This window comes from Cynocephalus volans, chromosome 1, assembly GCF_027409185.1.
Source record: "Cynocephalus volans isolate mCynVol1 chromosome 1, mCynVol1.pri, whole genome shotgun sequence".
NCBI lineage: Eukaryota > Metazoa > Chordata > Mammalia > Dermoptera > Cynocephalidae > Cynocephalus > Cynocephalus volans.
This window is the reverse complement of record NC_084460.1, coordinates 238067099-238083933: the sequence shown is the minus strand read 5'-3', so window position 1 is coordinate 238083933 and position 16835 is coordinate 238067099. Positions and strand designations below refer to the sequence as shown.

General features: G+C 38.8%; 1 protein-coding gene across 3 annotated transcripts in view; it reads right to left on the bottom strand.

The window, feature by feature from the left end:
• The window catches only part of UBR3 (ubiquitin protein ligase E3 component n-recognin 3), a 233502-nt gene that overhangs the window by 131617 nt on the left and 85050 nt on the right, over positions 1 to 16835 (bottom strand). For all 3 annotated transcript variants that reach the window (XM_063088738.1, XM_063088752.1, XM_063088745.1), the window contains exon 19: positions 14136 to 14232. In XM_063088738.1, coding sequence (XP_062944808.1) covers positions 14136 to 14232 — 97 coding nt within the window. The remainder of the gene's footprint in view (positions 1 to 14135; positions 14233 to 16835) is intronic.

The window sequence follows — 16835 nt, the reverse complement described above, 5'->3', positions numbered from 1 at the left end:
AAATCAAAGGATGGTTCTTAGAAAACACAGTATAACTGGGTGTCCTCTTGACTAGTCATATCAAGAATAAGAAACAGCAAGCACAAATAAATAATAGTAATAAAAAGGCCGATAAGATTTGTTAATCATTAAGTATTTATTTAAGACAAAATAGAAGCTTTCTTAGAAAAATATAACTTAGCAATCCCACTCTCAAGAAGAAATAAAAAACCTAAGCAGGCCTATAATCTTTAAAGAAAGTGAATCAGTAGTTTTAAGTTACCTGCAAAAAAGAAAAGATGCATGAGGCCCAGGTGCTTGATTAGGCAAGTTCTAGCAAAACTTCAAGAAACACTCATAAGAATGAAGTTGGTCCACTAACTCACAGCATATATAAAAATTAACTCAAAATGGATCAAAGACTTCAATGTAAGAGCTAGAACTATAAACCTCTTAGAGGAAAACAGGCTTTGTGATCTTGGATTAGGCGATAGATATAACACTAAAAGCAGAAGGAAAAAGAAAGACTAAATTGGAATTCATCAAAATGTAAAACATTTGTGCTTCAAAGGACACTTTCAAGTGATGGAAAGAATACACAAAATAGTAGAAAATGTTTGCAAATCATTTACCTGGTAAGTCTAGTATTCAGAATATATGAGGGTACTTCAAAAAGTTTGTGAAAAGATTTATATTATCTTTTCATTCTATTATTCAATGAACTTTTTGAAGAAGCCTCATATAAAAAGCTCATAAAACTCAGTAACAAAAAGATAATTAAAACATGGGCAAAGAAACCGGCAGCACCTGGGACCTCAGTAATTGGAGGTGGAGAGATAGAAGGCTAAAATAAGGAGGATTGGATGAAAACTCCCTCTCCACCACTGCAACAGCATTCTGGCTGGAAGGACTCATCTCTGGAAGGATACACTAAGCATAGTTAACGGTATAAGGAAGGGAGATTAAAATCACTGCATGCATATTTGATTCACAGCCCCTGAGCCTTGTCTCCCATTTGGTTCACAGAATAATGGCAGCCAGACCACTACCTCCTGGGCAATATTTGAAGATACTTCTTTGAGAAATCTGACCAGACCACAAAGACCTGAAGAGACTAACACAAGGGCTTCTCAACAAACCTGCCCACCCAAATCACCCAGTATTAAAGTTCAGAATCTACACGTTCCACTACACAGCAGTCAGAATAACAGTCAGAATTATCAGACATCCAAGGAAAGCCTCTAACAAGAAGCTAGAGACCAAAAACCAGAAGATACATCTTAGAGGAAACAGATACTATGTAGGTGGAAGAACGATATCTTAAAAATAAAAAATAAACTAACATTAATATACTAGAGAAATTAATATACTAGAGAGAAAGAGAGATATGCATCTATGATTAATGAAGAGGATGCCATAAAATTAACTTTGTGTTTAAAAAAAAAAAAAAAAACCAACTGGTTTTTATATAATAGTATAGTGGCTACCTATAATTTTCAAAATAATCCCAATAGCTCATGATGAAAAATTTAAACTATTCTATTTCACTTAGCATAGAAAAGCAATTTTTAGTTGTTTTTTTTTTTTTGCTTTATTCATTAGCCCCTAAATATGCAGCACCTAGATTAATAAAGTATTCTAAAATAAAGGTTATACATTTGTTCAAGGCAGTACATCATTTTGACGGTTCTTTCCAAAAGCATTAAAGGAATAATGCAAATAAAATGGTATATGACAAGAAAAATTTAAGTGACAAAAAATGGTACCTAATTATTGACCAGTTTGAGACAAAAATGATATACGAACTCATACATCATACTTTCAAACATGGGTCAGCAGCCATTAACCTTCAAGATGGAAGATGCGAAGCAACAGAAATAACAGAAATTATATATTAAAAAATGTACTTCCCCACTGAATTTAAAACAGCCACTGTATAAAATCACTTTTGTCTTCTGGAAATGGCCTATATCATAGTTCCAACACTGCCAATAACAAACATATATCACCGAGTTTCTCTGAGCCACAATGTTCGCACAAATAAAACATCACATCGAATGGATGGTTTTCCAACTATTGGTTTGGTTTTCTGTTATTGTCTTGTTTCTGTTTTCTTCTTAAGGGCTGAACCGCCCAGTAAGAGGTATTGGGAAGGAGACAGGAAAGCAGGATGAGCCACCTCTACCCTCTTAGGCCTTCTCTTGCTGTTGTCCTATCCCCTCTTCCAGTATTGGTCCACAAGACACATTGATAGACCCTGGACTAGATCTTGAAGGTCTTTTCTGGCAATAACATCACATAAAGTAAATGGCTTATTTTCACTTAACTCTCAACACAAAAATTAAAAGAAATTTACTTTTCATTTGTTTAACAAATATTTACTGATTGCCTACAAAGTGCCTGGTACCAAACTAGATTCTGAGGATACAATAGTTTAAACTTATCCAACCATTTTTTCCACGATTATTCTTCAAAAGGCCTTTCTATTACTTTATTGCAAATAAGAAAAGGACCCAACCCAGTCAAGCCACTTTTTGTCCCTTGAAACTAAAAGAAGATGAAAATGATCAATAGCCATAAGTCCTATAGTTTAGGGTTATGTTCTCATTTGTGCTCTAATAAGAACTGAAACAGACAACTGTACAGTCAAATATACAAGAAATAAAAGATACCACATAAAGGACGCAGATGCTATATTTCACACACAAAATAAGTTTCAAAAATTTTAAGTTTTTACATAGAAACCAACACATCTCTTCATGGATATAATATTTATTTTAAGTACACAAAGTGTTACCAGATGAGTATGAGTTTACATATAAAATTCGAAGATTAACTTACAAGAAAATGATTAAATGGTTTTAGTCTGAAGCTAAGTGTTTTACTTGTCATCTGTTATTATTGCTTTATTTGAGATTTTCAAACTGCTGAGAAATATCACAGCACTTCAGAAATACTTCTAAGAAACTACAAGGAGTCTTCAAAAAGTTCATGGACGGATTCACATTATCTTTATTTCTATTTTTCCATGAATTTTCAAAGTACCTGTGTATAAAGAAATTGTATAGGAACTTGAAAGCCAAATGGAGGGAACTAAAGAATTAGGAAAATTAGATAGCAAATAGGAAAGTAAAAGAATTGATAGAAACAGCTTTGGGAATATGGTCTGCCTGACTATGTGAAATACTTACAAATCAAAATATGATATAGACCAAAACAACTAATAACACAAAATAGATTTGAAAACACAAGATACCTGCAAACAGAAAGACCGTACCTGTACATCAGTATGGATCTAAACCAGGTTTCTCAACCTTGGCACTAAAGACATTGTGGCAAGATAATTCTTGGTTGTGGGGGGCAGACCTGGCCTCTAGATGTCAGTATCTTCACTACCAGTCTTCAGACTACACCAAATGGTCCCAGGGGGACTAAACTCAGCCCTAGCTGGGAACCACTGCTCTAAACAAGAGAAAGAAACTGCTCAGAGATAAATGAAAAGTTTGCTAAGTAAAACCTAAAAAACACAATTCTGTTTTCCTTACAGAGTGCCTGGCATACAACAAGCAATCAAAAAATATGTACTGTTAAATAAAATTTCCCCTTTAAAACTGTTTATTTAATGATTCTTTCAAATCTCTGAAAGTTTCAGCCCAATTCCAGCCCAAATTTCTATTAAAAACAAAGTAAAAGAGAGTAGTAAAATTTACAATATATTTAATATTTATATTTAATATTTATATATTCAAAACAATTAACCAGAAACACCACCCTGAAAAAAAGGCAGAGCCACTTAAGACAACAGTATGAAGTCCACATTACCTTTTCATGCAAATGCTTCCTCCCACACATTTTTGCTTTTTTAATTTTGAGCATGAACTACTCAAATTTATTTATTCGGCAAATATATATTTTGAATGCCTATTATGTGCCAGCGCTGATACAGGTATTGAAGATGTGAAAGATATAGTGACAAATATACCTTACTTCAAGCAGCGTGTAGGGCAAAAATTAAGTTGCTTTACTTGAGGGTTGGGCTGAAACCTGCTTCTAAATGAGCTTATACTTAAATTAAGGGGCTTGTTTTGGTTAAGGTCTGCTGGGTTGGGGTTTTGCTGTGGGCGTCTCCAATTGATGGGCGGGGGTCTATCTCTTGTTTTGGGGGTTTGGCAGGAGGATATAAACACCCATGGTCTGTTGAGATTGGGGAAGGGGGCAGGGGGTTTGCGGACTTAACCAGGGCTAGTCACGCGGGGTTGCGTGCACCTTTTGTGTGTTATGTCCTGCAAGCATGAATGAATTAGCACCTTATGGTTATCATGCAAGAGGTAAATATTGACTCAAAGTCCAGCTACAGCGGATTTGACTGCGTCGAGGCCTTCCTAGGCCAATGCTGAGCCCCGGCACTTCCCTCCGCACCCCCCAAAAATAAAAAATACCAAATGTATGACAGCACAGTTATGTGTGACCATGGGCTGATTAGTCATTAGTCCCTCGAGATGTCTTATTTAAGGGGAACGAGTGGGCGATCTTAGTGCCATGGCCCTGAAGAACTAGATGCCAGATATAGTTTCAGGCTAGAAACCGCCAAGGTTCAAGAGTCCAGAGCAAGGAGTGGGACACTTCCCGAACGGGTTGCTGGTTTCTTGAAGCTTGGTAGTTAAGAAACCAACGTTGGAGGTGATACGCACGTTGACTAGAAATGATTTGACTTGGATGCGCTACGGTTGACTACGGTATCACGTTAGTTGTGAATATTTGTGTTCGGGTCAGTTTTATGGACGATAAACCGTATCCTGTACTTGCCTATACGCATGGGGTGGATAACTTTATGTATGATAATACATACATGTACTATGTACTGTCCGAAATACATAGTACTAGCACACCATTCACAGGGTAATTCACTTAATGCACGAAGAACATAGGGCACTTGTAATTTTTACTAGTTGTTCTGATACTGATGTAGTACTTGGAAGGTATGATTTTGACACGGGCAGGGAGTAGTTTCAGTGAATCTCAGCTTTGGGTGTTGATAGTAGGGTGGAAAGCTCTCTCCTTGATTGTCCCGGGGAGAAGTATTTTCTCCGTGTTTGGCTGACAAGACCAAGGTAATTTTTATACTACAGGGGCTTCTTCATTTGAGGAGCTTGTTTTCGATGAGGTTGGCTAGGGGTACGAGGATTAGGATAGTGAAAAAGTACAGGAGGGATGCTACCTGACCGCTGGCGGTGAAGGGGTGTTCTGTTGGTTGGCTTCCGATTCACGTAAGTGTGAGGAGGTCGGATGCTAGGATTCAGAACAGGCACTGGCTGAGCGGTTGGAAGGCCACGCTGCGTTGCTTAGACAGTCGGAGGGCAGGAATGAGTGCTAGCATTAGAATGGATGCGATGAGGGCGAGGACTCCTCCTAGTTTATTGCGAACGGAACGCAGAATTGCGTAGGCGAATAGGAAGTATCATTCTGGCTGGATGTGAGATGGTGCGTTTAGGGGGTTGGCTGGGGTGTAGTTGTCAGGGTCTCCTAGAAGACCGGGGTAGAAGAGGACGTGGGTGCGGAGTAGTAGAATGAGTAGAAGAACTCCTAATGCATCTTTAATTGTGTAGTAAGGGTAGAATGGAATTTTGTCAGAGTTTGATGAGCTTCCTGTTACATCCTGTCTCGTGTAGGAATAGGAGGTGCATGATGGCTAGGTCTGAGATGGCGAAGGGGAGGATAAAGTGAAGGGCGATGAAGCGTGTGAGAGTAGCTTTATCTACTGAAAATCCACCTCAAATTCATTCTACTATTTCTGTGCCGATGTATGGGATGGCAGATAATAAGTTTGTGATTACTGTTGCCCCTCAAAATGATTTTTGTCCTCAGGGTAGGACGTAGCCCATAAATGCTGTAGCCATGGTTGTAAGGAGTAGGATAATGCCGATGTTTCAGGTTTCAAGGTAGGTGTAGGATCCATAGTAGAGGCCTCGACCTACATGGATGAAGAGGCAGATGAAAAATATAGATGCTCCATTGGCATGGATGTATCGGATGATTCATCCATAATTTACGTCTCGGCAGATGTGGGCAATGGAGGAGAATGCTGTTGTGTCTGCTGTACAGTGCCTGGCTAGGAATAGTCCTGTGATAATTTGGAGTAACAGGCATGTGCCTAGTAATGCGCTGAAATTTCATCACATTGAGATATTTGATGGTGTGGGTAGGTCGATGAATTAATGATTAATGATTTTGAGGAGGGAGTGTGATTTTCGGATGTTGATCATTAGATTCTTATAGTTGAAGTACAATGGTGGTTCTTCACGTCACTGATCATGGTTGTAGTCCATGTAAGAATTATGATATATGTTGCATTCTTGTTGAGTGTTGCTTTTATTGTTGGTTTTGTAGGGTTTTCTTCAAAGCCTTCACCTATTTATGGTGGGATGGGGTTGCTTGTCAGTGGGGGGGGGATTGGTTGTGGTATTGTGGTCAGTTTTGGGGGTATCTTTTTTAGGGTTGATGGTGTTTTTAGTTTATCTAGGGGGTAAAATGGTAGTGTTTGGGTACACTACTGCTATGGCTACTGAGGAATATCCTGAGGCTTGAGGTTCGAATGTTGTGGTTTGGGGGGCTTTGCTGTTGGGGTTGGTGATAGAATTGTCTGTGGTTTTGTGGATGATGTGTTGTGACGAGGTGAAGGTCGTTGTTAGTTTTAAGAGTATGAGTGACTGAGTGATTTTTGAGGGAGAGGGGACGGGTTACTTTCATGAAGATTCCATGGGTGTAGCTGTGTTGTATAGTTATGGGTGTTGATTGGTGGTGGTGGCTGGGTGGTCTTTGTTTATGTGTGTTGTTATTGAAGTTACTCAGGGTGGTTAGATAATTAGTAGAGTTGTTGTTAGAATCGTAATGAGGAGAGAGGGGAAATAAAGTTTGACTAGGCCTTTGTGGTTGGAGGTGATTGTTGCAGCTAGTATTTGGATGTGGGCGGTATTTTGGGGGATTGTCTTTTCTAGTCAGGTTAGGTCTGGCGTTTGGGAAGCTGTGTTTTGATTTATGGTTAAGTTAAGGTAGGATAGTGCACGGTGTGCGATGGTTGGAAAGAATCCTAGGAGGGTGGAAAAATTATGTGTACGCGAGGGGAGTTTGGGGGTTGGGTTAGGTGAGTTCAGGCATCGTTCTAGAGCTACGGTGAATCCTAGGATGGTGACAAGGAGGGTGGTGAGTTTGAAGTAGGGGGGTCATCTGGGGAATGTTTATTGGGGTGATGCTGTTGGAGATGATGAAACCAGTGAAGACGCTGCCAATTGTTAGACGTTTGATTCGGTTGGTTAGGTTAAAGTTGTTTTTGTTGATGTTTACTGGGGTCAGAAAGCGGGGTTGTCCTCGTAGTGTGAAGAAAATGATTCGGGTGCTGTAAGCAGCCGTAAGGGTGGTGGCAATGAGTGTGACTGTGAGGGCTCAGGTGTTGGTATATGACGTATTTATGGCTTCAATGATTAGGTCCTTGGAGTAGAAGCCTGTTAGGAATGGTATGCCCATAAGTGTGAGGCTTCCGATGGTTAGGGAGGTTGATGTGAGGGGTATAGTTTTGTTTAGGCCCCCTATTTTTCAGATGTCTTGTTCATTGTTTAAGTTGTGGATGATAGAACCGGAGCATATAAATAGCATGGCTTTAAAAAATGCGTGCATGCAGATGCAGAGGAATGCTAGGTGTGGTTGGTTGATGCCGATTGTTACTATTATTAAGCCCAGTTGACTTGAAGTGGAGAATGCAATAATTTTTTTAATGTCATTCTGTGTTAAGGCACGGTCACAGGTGTAGGCCAAATTGGGGAGACTTGCCCATTGCAGAGAGGAGAAGGCCTGCTAGTGGAAGAGGGTCTGGATTTGTGTTGAGGATAAATAGCTGTTGAAGGTCTCATGCATTTGAATGTGCAAGAAATCATGCTATGGTTAGGATAAAGCCGATGTCTCCAATGCAATTGTAGAGGATTGCTTGTAGGGCTGTTGTGTTTGCATCTGTTCGGCCATATCATCATCCGATGAGGAGGAAGGATATGATACCTACCCCTTCTCGTCCAATGAAGAGTTGGAATAGGTTGTTGGCAGAGACCAGGATTAGTATTGTGATGAGGAAAGTGAGTAGGTATTTGAAGAATTTGTTAATGTCGGGGTCTCATTGTATGTACCACAGGGAGAATTCTATGAAAGATCATGTGACGAAGAGGGCTACTGGGATAAAGATTATTGAGAAGTAGTCTAGTTTGAAGCTAAGGGACAGTTTTAGTGTTTGAATGGTAATTCGGTGTCAATTAGAGGTAACTGTGTCCTGTCCGGACCAGATAAATATGAGGGCAGGTATAAGGCTAATCAGGAAGGCAAGTTGGATTGAGGTTTTCATGTAATGGGGGTAGGCATAGTATTTGTTATGTATTGGTGAGGATAAGGGTAATTGAGGTAACGAGGATGACAAGTGAGATTATTGTCAGGGATAAAGGTAGGTTTATTACTTTTATTTGGAGTTGCACCAATTTTTTGGTTCCTAAGGCAAATGGACTGCTTCTATCCTTTAAAAGTAAGAAAGCCATAGTTTTAGGTATGGTGGTAAGAATTAGCAGTTCTTGTAGTCTTTCTTGGTAGATAAGAAGTTTTGAACTTCTGTTGCTAGGTTCACAACCTAGTGTTTTGTTTAAACTATATTTACAGTAGAGAGGCCCCAGAACTGTTTTGGGGTTGAGGGATAGGAGTAGGAGTGGAATGATATGCATAAGTATCAGGGAGTTTTCTCGCATAAGGGATGGTTTGATACTGTTGATATGGTGTGTGAAAGCTCCTCGTTGCGTTGTAATTAGTATAAATAGGGTGTACAGAGCTGCGATTAGTATGTTGAGTCCCATCAGAATGATTGTGATGTTCGATCATGAGAATGATGCCATTATTACAAGTAGTTCTCCAACTAGGTTGACAGTTGGTGGGAGAGCCAGGTTCGTCAGAGAGGCTAGCAGCCATCATGTTGCTATTAGGAGGAGAAGTAGTTGTAGTCCACGGGCCAATATTATAGTTCGGCTGTGGATGCGTTCATAGTTGGAGTTTGCAAGGCAGAAGAGAAGGGATGATGTAAGTCCATGGGAAATTATTAGGGCTGTGGCTCCTGTGAATACTCAAGGTGTTTGAATTAAAATGGCTACAATTACTAGGGCCATGTGGCTGATGGATGAGTAGGCAATGAGGGACTTTAGGTCTGTCTGACATAAGCAGATGGAACTTGTTATGATTATCCTTCACAGGGGGAGTACAAGGAAGGGGTAGGTTATGGAGTTTGTTAGGGGGTTTACGGTGATGGTGATTCGTATTATTCCGTATCCTCCTAATTTTAGTAGGATGGCTGACAGAACTATAGACCCGGCGATGGGGGCTTCTACATGTGCTTTTGGTAGTCAGAGATGAAGTCTGTAGAGTGGTATTTTTACTATGAATGCTATTATGCATGCTGTCCATAGAAGAGTGCTGGATCACAGGGGTAGGAGTGCTCGAGTTCAATGTTGGATTAATAATAGGTTTAACGAACCAGGAGAATTGTGGATGTAGGTTAGTGCAAATAGTAGCAGTATGGAGCCGAAAAGGGTGTAGAATAGGAAGTAGAGTCCTGTATTTAATCGTTCTGGTTGGTTGCCTCATTGAGTGATGATAATCAGGGTTGGAATTAGTGTTGCTTTGAACAGGATGCAGAATATGATTAGTTCTGTGGCAGTAAATGTTACAATTAGGAAAATCCGTAGTGAGATTAGTACAAGGATATACAGCTTTTTTCGCATGAATGTTTCTTTAGAGAGGTGGTGTTGGCTTGCTATAATTATTGGGGGAGGAGTCAGGTCATTAGTACTAAGAGGGGGGTTGGCAGGGTATGAGAAGAAGCTTAATGATGTGGTTGTACTGTTTTCATTGTTGTAGTTCAGGAAGAGAAGGGTTATGAGACTGATCAGCAGGCTGTGAGCTGTTGAGTTGATTCAGATTACGTTGTTGTTGGAGTATCACATAGTGGGGATGAGTATGATTGTGGGAATAATGAGTTTTAGCATTGTGGGAGGTTGAGGTTTTGTACGTGGTCTAGACCGTAAGTGTTAGAGATTATTACTAGAAGTGCCAAGCCTATGGCAGTTTCACAGGCTGCAAAGACTAGGAGGATGATGGGGAGGGCGTGGGATAGGGTGAAGTGTAGGTTTAGGGATAGGAGGGTGGTCAGGATGAATAGGGATAGTATTATGCTCTCCAGGCATAGTAAAGAAGATATAAGGTGGGATCGATGTATTAGTAGTCCTACGAGGGATGTGATGTATGCTAGGATGATATTGATGTAAATCGAAGCTTCTTAGTAGTTACGAAGTGTCGCAATTTAATGGGTCGAAACCAGTCGTTTTAGTTAAACTAACTACTATATTCAGCTCATTCTAGGCCTTTTTGGGTTCATTCGTAAGCTAGGCCCAGTGCTAGTACAAGGATTAGGGCGAGTGCTTTGGTAAGTATTAGTTTGAGGCTGTTTGTTTGGGTGGCTCATGGGAGGGGCAGTAGTAGGGTAATTTCTAGGTCAAATAGTAGGACCGTTAGGGCTACTAGGAAGAATTTTATGGAAAACAGTAGGCAGGCGGATCCTTCTGGGTCGAACCCACACTCATATGGGCTTGATTTTTCTGCGTAGGTGTTCAGTTGGGGGAGTCAAAAGGCAATAGTGATGAGTAGGAGTGCTAGTGTTATGTTGGTTAAGAGGGTCAATATTAGTTTGATTATTCTTTTCTGGGTTGTGACCAGATCTGATTGATTGGAAGTCAATTGTACTAGCTAATACTGAAAGAATAGGATCCTCATCAGTAAATGGAGATGTATAGGAATAGTCAGACTACATCTACAAAGTGTCAATATCAGGCTGCGGCTTCAAAGCCAAAGTGGTGTTCGGATGTGAAGTGAAATTTTAGTTGGCATAGAAGGCTGATAGTGAGAAAGGTGGATCCGATGATTACGTGTAGGCCATGGAAGCCTGTTGCCATGAAGAATGTTGATCCATATACACTGTCGGAAATGGTGAAGGATGTTTCAAGGTATTCTGAGGATTGGAGGAGTGTGAAGTAAATGCCCAGGTAGATTGTGATGAAGAGGGTTTGGAGTATGTGTTTGCAGCTTCCCTTCCTGAGGCTGTGGTGGGCTCAGATAATAGACACTCCAGAGGCCAACAGGACTAACGTGTTGAGTAGCGGGGCTTCTATAGGGTTGAGGGGGTTGATGCCCGCTGGTGGTCAGTAACCCCCCCACAAACCGGGGGTCGGGGCCAGGCTTGAGTGAGAAAAGTCTCAGAAGAACCCAGCGAAGAAGACTTCAGATATGATAAATAGGATCATTCCATTTCACAGCCCTGTTTGGACAACGGTTGTATGGTGGCCTCGGAAGGTACTCTCTCGCACTACGTCTCATCATCATTGGTATATGGTTAGTAGGTTGGTTAGTAGGCCCAGAGTTAGCAGAATGCTGGAAATGAAGTGGAATCATATTGTTAGGCCAGATGTTATGAGTAGGGCGGATAGGGCTCCTGTGAGTGGTCAGGGACTGGGGTTTACTATGTGGTAGGCATGGGTTTGGTGAGTCATTAGGTGTTGTCATGTAGGTAGAGGCTTACTAGGAGGGTGAATACGTAGGCTTGAATTAGGGCTACGGCAAGTTCAAGGATGGTAAGCAGGATGAGGAGGGTATGGGTGGTTGAGGCTGTTAGGGGGCTTAGGGTTGTTAGTGCTAGCGTGGCACTCCCAATGAGGTGTATGAGTAGATGGCCAGCTGTGATGTTGGCTGTTAATTGTACGGCCAGGGCTACAGGTTGGATGAAGAGGCTGATGGTCTCGATGATTATGAGTATCGGGATAAGGGGGGTGGGTGTTCCTTGGGGTAGAAAGTGGGATAGGGATTCTTTTGTTTTGTGGCGGAGACCCATGGTTACCGCTCCAGCTCATAGGGGGATTGCCATGCCTAGGTTTAGGGACAGGTGGGCAGGCAGTGTGAATGAGCGGGGTAGTAGGCCTAGTAGATTTGTTGAGCCAATAAATAGGATTAGTGAGACTAATATTAGGGATCATGCTTGTCCCTCGGCATTGTGAATTGTTATCAGTTGTTTTAGGATGAGTTGGACTAACCATTTTTGTAAAGAGGTTAAGTGATTGTTGATGAAGCGAGACGGGAAGGGGTATATTGCATTGGGTAGGAGGATAATGAGGGTTACAATGGGTAATCCTATCCGTGTGGGGGTAATGAAAGAGGTGAATAGATTTTCATTCATTTTTTTTTAACAGGGGTTTGTGTGGTTTGATACCTTGATAGTTTTTTCTGCAGGACTAAAGGGGTAGGTAAATTTTGAGAATTTTAGTTGAAGTATGATGAAGAGTGTTAGGACTATGTATATAATGATGGTGAGTCATGTTGAGGTATCCAGCTGTGGCATTTCATTGTGGGAAGGTTGGTATTTCCATTCTTTAACTTAAAAGGTTAATGCTATTTAGCTTCACAATGTATTTATAGTGCTGAGGTTGATCAGTTCTCAAAGTATTTGAGTGGAACAAGTTCAAATATGATGGGCATGAAGCTGTGGTTTGAACCACAGATTTCTGAGCATTGTCTGTAGAATAGGCCTGGTCGTGTGGCTGTTAGGGTCGTTTGATTTAGGCGTCCTGGGACTGCATCCATTTTCAGGCCTACAGAGGGTACAGTTCATGAGTGTAGTATGTCTTCAGATGAGATTAGCATGCGAATTCGGATTTCTATTGGGAGTACTGTTTCGTTGTCTACTTCTAGAAGCCGGAGTTCCCCTGCTTTTAAGTCGGGGGTGAGAATTATGTATGAGTCGAAGTTTAGGTCTATATAGTCGGTATATTCGTAACTTCAGTATCATTGGTGGCCCATGGTCTTGACAGTTAGGAGAGGATTGTTGACTTCATCTGTTATATATAGGATTCGTAATCATGGGAGGGCAATTGAGATTAGAATAATGGCAGGTAGGATTGTTCATACGGTTTCTACTTCTTGGGCGTCTATGGTGCTTGTGTGAGTGAGTTTTGTGTAGTTTGTAAAAGCCTACAAGCAAACAAATCATTACAAAACCATGTGAAAAGCATATAAAGACACGGCTAATGAAAGAGAGAAAGGACAATCTCAGACTATCTGCCTAAGCGTTTTAGAGAAGGCAAGAGAAATGCTGATGGCTGAGCTGGGGTTTTCTTAGGTTTGTTTTGTTTTGTTTGGGAGAGAAGGAGTATGCTAAAATTCCACATTTAAACTTTCTTCAGATATTTGTCTGTGATGGATCTTAAACTCACCACATATCTATTACTGCAAACTCCTGGCAAAAGAGAAGTTTTAGTTATACCTAATATCTATAATTACACTTTGATAGTTATCTGGATAAATATTTTCTCAAGGTCAAAGATATTTGCAACATTTTAAACCTGTTTTTAAAATGTTTAGCTTAAGCTTTAGAAAAGCCCAAATAAAAGATGATATCCTATGATGTTCAGCAATATAATATTAACTACTAAGATTTTAAAAGGTGAAAATAATACATTAAAAATAATCTACAATTTACAATAACACACGAAATCAAATTCTTCATTAAAAAGATATCTTTCAAAACTTTTATTTTCTGTAGTAAGAAAATAAACTACTACATTTTAAACTACTTTGTTAAATACTTACAAGTAAAATTCATTTTGTTTTGCCTATTTTCTCAGTTGTCAAGAACACAGCAATATTTTCACACTTTTTGTAGACACCATCATCATTGCTGATGTCAGACAATTTTATTCTCTTAACTTGTACCTCCTCCACTGGTTCAAAAGTAGAACACCACAAAACCAAGCCTTTAATTCCACTGATCAAACAGCAACTAAATAACTTTCTATTTTTTGATTTAGTGATTATGTTCTATAAAATTTATTTTTATCAGATTAACATCAAATTATGGATAAAAATATTGAGAACATAAATCTTAGCCAGATTATTTTTTTAGAACTTTAAAATACTATTTTATCCTCTAAAGATTGAGAGTATACTCTGAGAGCATATCATATTCGTGTTATAACTGAAATTTTTCTATATAAATACAAAATATTCCATTATGATACTAATCAATTTGATGGACTTACAATGCTGTATATCTGTCCATTGCAGACTGTACATCTCTACGGTAAACTGTTCGAAGAATGACCATGACGGGGTCAAACTCCTGATCCCAGACTTCAGCTATTATTCAAAAGAAAGTAGAAACAGAACATTGACTTCTTAGAAATAAAGTCAATCTCTAATGACTTATTACATTTGTTGAGTGCATTTTAGATTTAAAAGATGGAATAGTTTTAATTTGATTATATTTGCCTTTACTTTTCTAAGTAAAAAATAACAATATCATCATCAGTAATGTTCTCTTGAGTTTGGCAAGCACTAGTGAGCAAAAAAAGTTTTATATAATATAACAACGTCTCACCATAAATGTTTAGTTCACTGTGTTTTTTTGTAAGGTGCCAACTAGAAAGTAAGAGACAATGCATTAACACCTTTAAAAGTATTCAAAGTTAAAAACATGAAAATTAGATTCAAAAATTAATGAGCCGTTGACTTTCAAGAGTCTCACTTTGTAAACCTTTTTTGCTTATAAAAGATTTTTCTGTTCCTTTGTTAAAACTGATAATTGGTCTTCTTACCTTCTGCATAATTAGAAACCACTATCCCATGTGTGGTATGTGTACAACTGGTGGTACACAAGATGACTTTAAGTATTGTGCATAAAGCTTTTATTTTAATATTATGCAATTATGTTTAATGTGTATTAGAAAATCACAAGTTGCAAATAAAACTCATGACCTCACTAATAATCATGCCTAGGATGAAGTAAAACTTAAAAAAAAAAAAATTAACCCCTTCAAGAAATTACTGAAATAACAAGTATACAATAGTAGAGATAATATTTAGATGTGGCAAAAATCTAAAAGGTGGGCTGTGATTAATAATTTTCAAAACCATTACCTTAGGAATCTCTTTCCTAAATTAAACTTTTTCTCTTCTCATTCTCTCTGGAAAAATTCTTAACATGTGAAAACACAGTAAGAAGCTTAAACTTTCCCCTACATATCCACTATAATTTCAACTTTCTAGCACAAGAAACTGTTAACCATTGCCCCTATTTTTATATAACAGGCTATTCATCTTAAAGCATCATAAATATGACTTAAAATCCTGAAGACAGGCCTTTACAAAGACCTTATCATTTCCATTATCATTTATTGTCCTTCACTTTAAAGTCTGTTAATTTGTATCATTAAAATGCCAATGCTTTTATTAGAATTATAGAACCTCAGCAGTTGAAGAAAATTTTCATGATTAATTAGTCCAGTGGGCTTCAAACTATGTTCCATAGAAATGGATATCTACGGAGGCATAACACAGAGGCCATTTTAGGAGTATGGGGATAGCAGAACAGAGGAAAAGCTCCGTCCACTACCCACTTTAACAAGAATAGGCCTTCTTTCATTGGTTTTGTATAACAGATTCACCTAAGGCTTAGTACCCCAAAACTAAACTTGTTTCAACTTCTTTTAAAAGCTTAAAAACCACTCATCTAATCCAATTCTCTCACTTTACAGATAAGAACCAAAGATTAAGAAACTGATTTTCTAAATATCATACAACTAGCTAATACAATTCAGTACTATATTTGAATATGACACTCAATTTCTTGGCTCTAATCTTCAAATGCCCAGCGCTCCGTCTCAGTGTCTCATATTCTATTGAGCATGACGGTCATCCATAGAGCTTGTTTAAAAAGCAGATTCCCAGATTCCACCCACAGAGATTCTGATGAGAGTAGATTGGGGATGAGGCACAGGAACCTGTGTTTTTAATCAGGACCACAAGTGAGTCTGACAGAGGTAACCCTCATATCACAATTTAATAAGCACTGCACTACACCAGAATGCCACTCCACTCCTAAGTTTATGTAAATTTTAGACTCCGAGTGTTCTCTACAATAAAGAAATACTGTGCTTTTCCTTTAATGGAATACATTCCAACCTGAGACTCTGGATTGTTCTTGCTACTTGTGAACTCACTGAAATATCCCATATGATAAAGCTTTCCTGCTGTGCTTTGCCAAACACAGTACATGCTATTTACAACTTCAAAATGGGCACTGGTTATTCATTTACACAGTGTTGAGTGAGTCAAGAAGCATGTAACTGCTATTTCCATCAAAATCTTAACTTAAATTAGTAAAATCTTTTACGTTAAAAAAAAAAAAGCCTCTGTGAATCAAAACTTACCTATTTCTGACTCTCGTCAAGCAGGTCATCTATGAATCTAGAGGTAAAACCTTAGAAAACCAACCACTTAAGATAAAGGTTTCTATGTAATTACATAAGTACAAAATCTAAGTGTGTGCTATCAGCATTCTGTATAGATTTTTTTTTTTATTTTTAAAGATGGCCGGTAAAGGGATCTTAACCCTTGACTTGTTGTTGTCAGCACCACGCTCTCCCAAGTGAGCCATGGGCCAGCCCTTCTATATAGACTTTAATTTGAACAGTTTCAAGTTAAAATTTGGATAGTGAGAGCTGTTTTAAAATCAAGTTTAGGGAGAGTGTGGTGCTGATAAAATCAAGTTTAGATAGCAAATACGTTCAAAATATTTTTAAATATATATTTTGTTTTGTAATTTTTGGTTCATTTATGGTTATAACCACATAAAAATGAACTAGAGCTCATATATAAAGTTCCTTTCATAATTTAGAGTCATCTAAGAATTATTATAACATAAAACCATAGATTTGTGGAAGCAACATCAATGTTAGCCA